Source organism: Trichoplusia ni, chromosome 2, assembly GCF_003590095.1.
Source record: "Trichoplusia ni isolate ovarian cell line Hi5 chromosome 2, tn1, whole genome shotgun sequence".
Lineage (NCBI taxonomy): Eukaryota > Metazoa > Arthropoda > Insecta > Lepidoptera > Noctuidae > Trichoplusia > Trichoplusia ni.
The window spans coordinates 1,153,044-1,164,131 of NC_039479.1; the positions used below are offsets into that span (position 1 = coordinate 1,153,044).

Consider the following 11,088-nt stretch of genomic DNA (forward strand, 5'->3'; position numbering starts at 1 on the left):
AATTAAACCGCGATAAAATCCGTAAAAGTAGTTTCATTTCAATGAATTGAGAATGTTTATAGTATGCAGTTGTTTTATTTGTGATGGACAAAATTTGGAATCAAAATGTGTATCATAAATATTTTTTCGTAGCGTGTACCTATAATATTTTTTTCCGATAATGTTTTTTTTCATTTTTGTGATGTTGAAACAAGAAAAGGTGATTAAGTAGGTAGTCATTTTGGGAGTAATTTAAAAAAGATCCTTACGTTTAATGGTGTAAATTATCTACTTTTATGAACAAGTAATTATTAGTAACTTCAAAATTGATGAAAACTGTTATTCTATTTATAGTTATCTTTATAGTTTACCTTCACGTATTATTAGAATTGTCCGATTAGTTTTCGGCCCAACCGGAGTCCTTAATCATAATCTGACGCGGTAGCGGGGTATTTATTTTTAAAGTACTGAAGAAAAGAAGAATATTACTTACAAGTCTATACACCCTGTGAAATCTATCCCATTTTAATAGGTACCTAACATTTCTACATAGCGTAACCAAATTAGTACTACGAAGTCTTAGCTCCAACCAATATTCCGATATAGGGTCACGCTACCTTCATGCTAGCAGTATTAGGGGTTTAAGAATCACGCTTAAAGTTAGGGACCAATTTTGCCCGAGAGTCCTTTAGTTGAGAACCCTTTACTGCTAGTCGTGGTGACACTTGGAATCAATTAGTAGAACCTGTTGACTGCACTGGTTAGGCATTTTAATTGGAAATCTAAAAACATGAGTTTGTAGGAAATATTGGAAATAATAGTATTACGTAGTTATAGCTAAACGTAGCTAAACGTCACCTAGACGTCTTCTTAAAACGTTTTGTGAATAATTGTTAATCTTGTGACCATTACCTCCAATAATATGCAGAATTATGAGATCACAATAAAATATTAGACATGGGGCATGCTTTCTTTAAGGTTTAATGATAGGTAGTATAGGTACCTACGTGAAATAAAACAAGAACATAAAAATCCATAATCTATAATTGGGGCTTAAAATCAATCACAGAACTCAAAACGCTACTCTGCACCATAATTATTAAAAAGAAAACCTAATTCCGTCACAATAATGACTTAACAAATAAATGATTCGAAATGTCACGTGACTCCGTAGTTTTTGTAACGTTACACGATATGAGTGGACTCCTTTTTTCTGTTTACTCCATTCATTGAAATAAATATTTTATAATTAAAACCTAAATGCAAAAAAGTACTATCAAGAAAGTCTTCCAACTGTCTTTTAGCTAAACCGAAACTTTTTGTCGACGATACGATACTGGTCTCTTACAGTGATAGTTTTTAAGTTTTACTAACTATAATGAGTCATGGTCACTTTAATAAATAACTTATTATAACAGACAATACAGTTTCTTTTTAGTTGAGAGACAGTTGCCCGACTGTCTTGCAAATGCCAGTGACTGCTAGCTCTTAACGTTAGTTGTTTATCAATAATAGGTGCGTTTGACTATGAGTCATAGGCAGGACTATTATCATTGTGGGGGATGAGTGTGCCGTCTCGATCAAAACAAATTTTAATATTGAAAGGTGTAACGTTATAATATTGAAGTTGTTCCTTTCTCAAATAGACTTAGAAGTCACGTGACAATTATTATGGATTCTAGAAATAAGTGGACTTAAGAAATAGACAATCTGTCAAATCTACTGCTCTCGACTGTTATTGGTTGATCAAAAAATTACGACCAGTCAAAGATATTAAATTTTCTTTGAATAGTTGTCATTTGATTCGGCGTTTACAGTACTTTGTAGGGGTCAGTTGATTCAATAACAGACTTAAAGGGTCCGAATTTCTGAAATCAGCAGCAACTGAAATTATACAACGTGTTAAAGAATAAACCTTGAAAGCTGTCGCTACACTCATCATTATGAACAACTTTTATTATGGAACCAATACTGCAAACGCAAAAAAAATGCTGTTCAGTACATTTTTTATCAAGTCGTGCGCTCAGATGTGTATTGAGATTTCGTTTTTTTTTTCGCGATTATAGTCATCTATTCCAATGATAAAAGTTGTTTAAAATGACGAATACAATGTCCCCTTGTAGGGTCTTGCGTTTATTTTGATACACGTTGTATTTAATACATAAACAACGCAACAGGGATATGACTGTCAAAGAGAGATCTGATTTGCATAATTATTATTATAAAGTTAAATATAATTTATTTTTTTAAAGCAATATTTCTGTCATTTAACAGAACCATGCAGATACCCTGTGTGCAGGCTTTTACTTTATTTAGACCCCAATCGCTATTGCGTTGCTTATAAAACAATTATTAATCCACTTATTTCTAGAATCTCAAGTAATGATATGATAATAGCATTTGCAAAATCCCATATGCAAATATACCTATTTAAAATGCATTCATGTAATAAATATTGACTGAATTTTATATATTTTTTAATAAAAAATCCTATTCCAGTTATATTACCCGTCTAGTTTTACTGAACGGGATAGTTAACTGTGTTTAATAAGGTCTTGAATTAACAAAACCGAATATTATAATTGACTATTTAAATGAGTTTTATTGTAATCTTAATTTACGGCTTTTATATTCGACGCTATAATAGGATTAAAATGCATGTGGTTTGGTTGTAAATATAAGTATCTGTCATTATAAATACAACTTCATTTCTCGCCTTAATTGCTACATGAAGTAAAATAATATCATCTCATGTACAGATAAAGTTATATAATAGCTAACACTGCAAACATTGTTTTTTCATATTATTATTATTAATAGGGAATTTATGTTGTATAAAAAACATCGTACACTAATAAGAGGTTAGGGTTGGACGAACCTTATCATTGTGGGGTATATAAAATGGATAGTAGCCGATTTTGAGAGCTACTAAATATTTAAATTTGATTAAAATCGGTCTATCCATTTCGTAGGATTATGGTGATAAAGTACAGATACGAGAATTTTATATGTATATAAGATTTGATTAACTGTATTTATTAAAACGCGAACTATTTGTTTATTATACTTTATTTCTTTAATTATATATTTCTCTTACATGACTGTGTATTATCATGTGGCGTGTGTACTAAGTAAAATTGTTGCATTTATTTTATTTGATAGATAAATTTAACTGTTTTATAGTCATAAAATGGTTGAAAAGAGAACTTTTGTAGCATACATTTGGAGTGATCAAGATTGAGAGAAAAAAACATCCTATCATAAATTAAAAATCGATGTTTTGTAATTTATCATATATAAACAATTTATTTTTGATAAACCAAAACTAAAAGGAAGTATCTCAACATTGCTTTAGACAAGACAAAGCACTGTCAAAATCTTTTTAAATGGGACAAAGCACCATACATTGACGTCAATGTAACTCCTGTAAGCCACGATCTACAATAAAATGAACGAAAAAAAACGAAACACTTGACTATCTTGGAGCACGCAACGAAATTAATCCGGAACAGTAAAAATTAGAAATAATATTTTGTCCTTATACCGCTCTTTGAGAATTTCCTTTTCTACTTTTCTGTTCCAATAGAGAGAGAGAGAGAGAAACACAACGTTGCATGGCGTTAACGATCTATAGAAAATTGAGATTTTCTGTTCTGTGTTTCCATCCAAAGTTTCTGTTTTAACAAAGAAGGTCATTGATATTTGAGGTTATTAATTATTTCTTTCTTTATTATTATTTAAAAGTATGTGTCATATAGGATTTTGCAAGCACCATTTCAAAGGGAAATTATTCATATATTTATATAACTAAGTGATTAAAGTTCGTATTTGTTCTTCAGATCGGCGATGGCGTCTTCACTTGTGTTCTCTGCTACCTTGCAGTGGTCGAGCAATTTGTTGAGCACTGAAAATAAAAATGTATAATGAAGTATGTATATTATATATATATAAAAATATATAAATCTGTCTGCGTTACAAGATGAAACAGCTTTGCCCTGGGGTCTGGGTCCATGCATGATGACAATTTTTTTTACATTTTATTTAAGTTATTCCTAATGACTATGACCTAACGGAGTGGGGCATGGCAGACTGTTGTGCAGAGGGAGAACTTTGCCGTTATCTTTAACTAGCCCGCCCCCCGTGCCCGTGAGCCCGCAGAATCAATCGACCGCGATCTTAAAATCTGGCTAAATACATAGGATAGTATTTAGCCCGATTTTAAGATAGCGATTAGCGTGTTAATCCTGGCTGTTCACGCATCTAACGTGTGGACCACAGTGGCGTGACGGATGTTTCGTGCGCTCATAAAAATATTATATTGTACCGGGTCGCTCTGTATTAAAGTTTAATTATTATCTAAAGCGAGTTCTTAATTATTAAATCCTAAGCACTGGTTGTAAACTATATATACAAACATTCATAAAATACAAATATTTTCGTTAATAATATCAGGATATTTCGTTAATAATTCAATTAATAGTAGGATATCCCACCAAGGTAGCATTCCAATGATATTTTATGACTAAACTATATCAGATCCCTTACTTTGTTTATCATTAGGCGACAGGAACATAGCGATTGCTGAGAACCGCTTGACGTTGCTGAGCTGCGTGAGGTAGGCGGCCACGCGCCCGGCGAAGCGGTCGCTGTTGTCGTGCAGGATGCGGACCACGTCCGACAACACGTCGCTCTCTAACGCGTTGGCGAATATCGACGGGATCTTTGAGGGCTCGATTATCTGAAAGATGATTAAAATTTATTAGCGTTATATTTATGTGAGAGCTTTCGATTCGAAATATTAAAAGCATAGCTTTTTGATAAAAAATAGAAAGTTTGACTTTCAATACTTGGTGGTACTTAAAAATATAATGATACAGAATCATTATGAAACCTGTCGGACACAAAATAAACTTACGAGGAGAGGAAGCAGTAATCACCTTGTATTTATTAATACACATATCTAAAATCTTAAAACTTTTTATTTATGTTTGTCTTTCTTTATTGTCATGAGAAAAAAACCTATAAATTTTCAAATTAACCGAAATTAATGAAAATTTGTTAATTGATTTAAAGGACTTCATTCGAGACTTACATCGTTTCGCCAGCTTGCAGACATTTAGTAAGTAACCTAATAAGTTTTCAGTTCGATGGAGTCCAAATTTTCTACTTTGAGAATAAATATTGAACCAAACTTTTACTCGTAAGTATGGCTTTAACTAATTGTCCGAAATAGTCTAATTACCTCTAGATTTCACTTAACAATGACAAAAATTAAACAACATCTAAAACAATTTACTGTGCTTCTTAAAACATGTTTCTCAAGCGTATTTATCGAACTAGCTCAACTAGCGATCTCGCCGCGTCAGTTTATAATGAAGGACTCCGGTTGGATCCGAAACTAGTGCATCTTAAAAGCATGAATCATTCTCATGAAAGTGCAATAAAACGGATACTCACACTTAGATATTCACACCGCGCCTCCCACTGTCCCTTCAAATACTTCCATTCAGACATAAATTGAACACTATTGGTTGGAGGGACTAAAGTCTTAACATCTTTCTCCTTGACTGCACCATCAGTGACCAGCTTCACCGACTCTGGACTAGCGACGTCTCCTTCCCCTTTCATATTCTTCGGAGTATCGTCGATTTTATTAGAATCGTTGTTGTTGGAGTCTCCATGGGTTTGGTCGTCTATTTCTATGATTTTGAGACGGGTTGGCGGCTTTTCTGGTGTCGTTTTGCCTAGTTGGATTTCTTGGATTGGAATTGATTTTAGGGGGCGCTGTAAGGTGAAAAATTTCAAGTTTAATAAGCCGCAACTTAAATGATAAAACTAAATAAATCGGTAAGGCGCGAACCACACTTGCAATACTGCAAGTTCTGTAAAAAATAGGACAGAGAAAGACAAATTCGGATTTTAAATTAGTCTCCACAATTGGTCATCGGTCTATGACATTTATGTCATGCAGCCTGGCGACCGACGGACGGACAGCAGTGGCTCAGTAGGCTTTCATTTTACCCTATGGGAACGGACTCCTAAAAATACATATTATAAAGAAATAGAAGCAGATCACCATGCATCTGCATACTTTTGACCATGTAAGAAGCAAAATTTCATTTAAGGCAACAAATAAACAATCTTTACCTTCGATCTCAAATGCGGTGGTTTCTTAACAGGTTTAATGACCATAATATTCTCTCCCGCTCCGTTTCTCCACTCATCATCAGCAGAGACCTTTGGTTCTGGAGGGAGTTCCACTATCTTTGGCTGTGTCGGCTTGGTCAGTGGTTTACTTTCAACTGTAGGTGTTGATGATGGTGATGATTTTGATTTGGCCTGTAAATATAAACAAATAAGATTTGATTAGGCAAAAATGTATGAAAATTGTGTTTATACAAATTATTCGTAGCTAGTAGTTCGCCATACGTTGCAACTCCTGTAAACAGGATAAGCTATGATAACTAGCGAAAATCACCTAGCAGTTAAGCTTGGTGTGTCCTATAGAAAAAAATTACTGTCTTGGGACCTGCATCGAAATGAAGCAGTATTTATTTAATAGGAGTAGGGAAAATATTTTGCGACAAGATGCAGTTGAGTTGAGGTTAGTTGCCAAGTGCCATGAAAATTTTATAAATTAAATTCTATTATTATAATAGGAACTTAGTGCTTTTTTGAATGATCTTTATTAGCTGAATTACTAAAAATCAAACAAAAAACCAAAAAGGGCCGATCTTTTCTGAAGAGATCAATTTATCTGCGTGGATATGCGAGTGGTTGAGGTCATTACACCAAACCCGTTATGCGCGACGTGACGCGGATTCGATCTCCGCGTAGAACAAGCATTTGTGTGATCAAAGAATGCTTGTCCTGAGTCTGGGTGTCTTGTCGCGACACAAGGATTAAATTCCTTACTGCGGAAGCATTTTTTTCTTTAATAAAATATACTAATTACTTTTAAACACAACTTTACTTAACCGTATGTATTCAAGCCGCAGAGCAAAAAAAAAAAACTCAAGTTCACTCACCCCTTTGGTCCCCATCCTCGCTTTGATGGCATCAAGCTGTTTCCTGGCGGCGTGGTTGTGTGGCTCCAGCCGCAGCACCTCCGCCAGGTCGCGCGAGGCGGCGCGCAGCGAGCCGAGGCGCTCGCGGGCCGACGCGCGCCGCTGGTACGCTTTCACGTACGACGGGTCCAGCCGGATCGCTTCCGAACAGTCGGACTCTGCTAGGTGGAGGCTGCAATGTTTCAATAACTGTTATTAAATACATAATTATGAAGTGTTACGAAAGTGTTTCGAAAGAAGCAATAAATTGTAGGTCTCGACTCTCGGTAGTTTTTACACTTCTTTGACTGTCATTACAAGTATTTATAAGCTAGAAAGTCTAACAACCAGTCCCACTGAGAGATTTTTTATTGCTCAGTTACCAGGGTTGAGGAGGTACTGAGCTACTGCATCCTATTAAACTGGAAGCCAATCCCAACATGCTAGGATGTCTCTAATAAAAAATCAATCCCTTATCGCAATCTTAAAAAATGATTTTTGCATAAAAAGTGCCATGTAAAGTTTCAGAACATCATCGACCTAGCCTGTTCCCAACTATGTTGGGGTCGGCTACCAGTCTAACCGGTTTCAGCTAAGTACCAGTGTTTTACAAGGAACAACTGCCTATCTGACCTCCTCAACCCAGTTACCTGGGCAACACAATACCCCTTGGTTAGACTGGTTGTCAGACTTTTCAAGCTTCTGACTACCTGTAACGACTGTCAAAGATGTAGGAATAACAGCCGGGACCCACAATTTAGTCCGAAACACGGAGGAACTCGTTATGACAAAGATGGTCACCCATCTACGGACCAACCGCGGCAAGCATAGCTTAACCTGTGATCGATACACTTATGCGGTTACAGCTTAGCCACAAGCTTCTCAAAAAAAGTAAAGTTTCAGAACAATAAGTAAAATCTTTAAAACTCCAGTTTACCTGTCTTTCTTTAAGAAACACAGCCCTCTATTAGCATAGTAAATAGCATCGTCTCTCACTAACTCTATGGCTCGGTTGTAACATGATATAGCATCGTCCCATTTCTCCTGCTTCACAAATGTGTTGCCCTGGAAACCATAACAAATAATTGATTAATTATTATTCGACTGTTGCTATGCCACATGTGTTGATTCAACAGTACTTTAAATGTTAAGACTGCATGGATAGGTCATCACAACTAACCAGTGTATGGCGTGTATGCAACATAATAGGGGCAAACCCCTATTATGTTGCATACATCCACTGTACTTTGGTACAGGGATAGAAGCATAGGATTAATTTTTGTGAAACCCTTCGTGACACAAGGATCAAATGCGGATCCTCTGTTCAATATGAATTGAAAAAATTCATGGAAGTTTGGAATAGTGTACTACATCACACAATGTTCTTTGATAGCCATAAACTTATTACAGTATTCTGCTTAACATGGTGGAATTCCATTCACCAAACCTAAGTTGTCTAAATAAAAAAATCTCTCATCTTACCCTCTCCTTCTCGTACTGCGCTTCTTCCCGTAGTTTCTCCAGCTTGGCTAATTGACTTTTCTTACTGTCCAATGAGGATGGTCCAATATCTTGCATATCTACTTCCTCACATGCCTTATCCTGGTAAAGATATTGGGACACGGGAATAATAGGAAAGGTTAACAAAAAACAAAGAAAAATAAACCAAACAGGAATGGATGTAATGGCATTTCATATAAATGGCAGTGATATTCAGGTATCATTGTTTGGTTGGCTGTACCAGAAAGTACAGCCTTGTAATAAATTGTAATGCCATGATAATTGCAGATAAGTAAGGAGATAAACAAAAAAATATAAATTGCTCAAATGCAGGTAGTTTTAAAATTATTATTTATGAGCAAAAAATAAGTAAAGGTCTGAATTAGAAACGGATTAATTATAGCCAAGTCCAAAAATACTTTATAATTGCAATAAAGTCTATTCCAGTACTTTATATTACTGTATCATATTCAACGCCAGCAAGGAATATTGAAAGTATGGATAAAATTGACTGCAATACTTACAACATCATACTTGTCCCATGATGAGTAATCAGAACCTTTAATTTTCTTCTCCGGTTTCTTCTTCACCACAACTGGCCTCTCTTTCTTCACCTTACTTCTGACCGGAGGCAAGTCCTAACCTCAAAATAAACAAAAACAAATTGAATATCGCTCACTTGCCCACAACATAAAGCATTCAGATAACAAGCAATTGTGACGTCTGCACGAAGGAATAATGCTGAGTAATGCTACACCAAAATAATATTAATTTTCTGTGCTCTTTGTTAACAGAACATTAAACATAACCTGACTACATACATGACAACTTTCTTCACAAAATACACGACTTTACAACCAACATACACCTAAAATATGTAGTTAATAACATAATATACGTTCTAATTACGATTAAAAAACGGTAATAGGTCTAAACCTGCTCGAATTCACCGTTCAAAGCAGCTTCTTTTCTTTTCATCTCTGCTTCCCAATTCTGCAAGTCGGTCATGTAAGTTTGCAATGCTTTAGCATTATCACGCACTTGTTTTTGAATTTCAAAAGCTTTATCCATGATTTAACACGGATATAGCACAGTATAACGTTACCTGTTAGATCAATAGATATTTTCAGTTGCGATATCAACGTAAACTTGTCAAACAAATTCCAATTGTCATGGCAATGCCCTCAAGTCACTATCACTATGGCGAATACCGGATTTCGTTCGGGAATCTTCTATGTTTACGAAGTGCGTTTAGTTTCTAGTATACACTTTGGCTTAATTCAAAAATTGTGATTTGTGATATTATAAAATATAACTGGCTTATTGTCATTAAATAAAACTTAATAAATTAAAAAATGATCCGAAAAACTAAATTGTAAAAAAAAATGTCATGCGTGCGAGCGAAATGTTGTTTGTAAATGCAAAGAAACTTTTGTAGATTAATCTTTTAGAAATAATTACATAGTACCTATACTTTGAATACGGACGGGTAAACAAAACTAATTCTTACAATCTTTATTAGTTACCCATACCCAATAGTAGGTTTGATAGGTAGTACGGCAATAATCTATTCGGCTTTAATAAAGATTTAATAATAATAAGTAGTTGATTATAACGACATATAGGCCGTTTATAATAACGTACCCATAAGTTCGTAAAATAATGGTCATAATGTTGCTATTGTAATTCTTTCACAATCACTTCTGAAGAAGCGAACAGTTATCCATTTCTTAATTTTACAATTTAATTACAGTAATTTACCTAATAATTACACCTATTTAAAATATCGTTTAATTTACTGGTCATCCATTTTGAAATTTTAACGTCAATCAATGTCAGGAGCGATGAGCTCGCGCACGAAGTAAAAGTGATGAAATTTTGCGAACATAAGATTTCTATAGATTTACGATTTGATCGACTACGGAGCTGAATTATTAATACTCTTTGTAAAAGGATGGAAAGGAAAGCTGTCGGGCTGTGAAATAAGTAGCTATGCGATTCAAGTGTAACCTAAATTGCATAAAACTTATGACATTGGTAATATGATAAAATATTAAAAATTATCCCTACTAAACCACTAAACTGATTTTAATGAAAATAGTATAGTTTTTATCCCAGATTTTTGAAGAGTTCTCTTGGAAACGCGATATAACCGACCTCCACGCGGGCGAAGCCGCGGGCGAAAAGCTAGCAAGTAATATTTTGTCAGCATTTTTTTTCAAGTCCATTATTTTAGTAGCTCTGCATAGAGTCCGAATACACTACTTTTAAATAGGACCTTCTATGTAATTTTATTTTATTTTATGTAATGTTAAATTATCTATAAATAGATATTCAAGTAGCAAGCCTATTTAGCTAAACTGTCTCTCAGCAGAATCTAAGCTCAGCAGTAATCCGTCTCTTCTTAGGGTAGACATGATGTTAACCTCATCAACTATGACCTGTCCTCTATCTAACCTCATAAGGAAACTGATGATTGATTTAATACCCTAAGTATGGCCAGCAAAAAAAGGGAAATGAACAATCCGATTTGATCCAAATTTTCAGCTACCTACTTCTAAGA

At 34.8% G+C, this 11,088-nt stretch overlaps 1 protein-coding gene across 3 annotated transcripts; it reads right to left on the bottom strand.

Annotated features, from left to right (window-relative positions):
• Positions 1-1,005: 1,005 nt before the first annotated feature.
• On the bottom strand, positions 1,006-9,740 carry LOC113502366 (RNA polymerase II-associated protein 3-like). Of its 3 annotated transcripts, XM_026883922.1 has the most exons (10): positions 9,631-9,740; positions 9,462-9,518; positions 9,050-9,163; positions 8,508-8,627; positions 7,963-8,090; positions 7,008-7,218; positions 6,127-6,318; positions 5,437-5,763; positions 4,525-4,717; positions 1,006-3,883 (listed from the first exon to the last, which is right to left on the bottom strand). In XM_026883922.1, exons 2-10 carry the CDS (start codon positions 9,501-9,503, stop codon positions 3,795-3,797), a joined length of 1,416 nt encoding a protein of 471 aa, XP_026739723.1. In that variant the 5' UTR covers positions 9,504-9,518; positions 9,631-9,740; the 3' UTR covers positions 1,006-3,794. The 3 variants fall into 3 exon arrangements, with proteins under 3 accessions (XP_026739723.1, XP_026739730.1, XP_026739716.1); XM_026883929.1 differs by lacking the exon at positions 9,462-9,518; XM_026883915.1 differs by lacking the exon at positions 9,631-9,740 and having other exon boundaries at positions 9,462-9,624.
• Positions 9,741-11,088: the final 1,348 nt, after the last annotated feature.

Bases quoted from the DNA above. Each gene is read 5' to 3' on its own strand.
- LOC113502366 (XM_026883915.1), bottom strand. From the start codon at position 9,596: ATGGATAAAGCTTTTGAAATTCAAAAACAAGTGCGTGATAATGCTAAA. The intron at 5,764-6,126 runs GTAAAGATTGTT...TTCACCTTACAG, and splicing joins CACCGCATTTGAGATCGAAG to CGCCCCCTAAAATCAATTCC. The intron at 3,884-4,524 runs GTAAGGGATCTG...TTTTATTTTCAG, and splicing joins GTCGCCTAATGATAAACAAA to TGCTCAACAAATTGCTCGAC.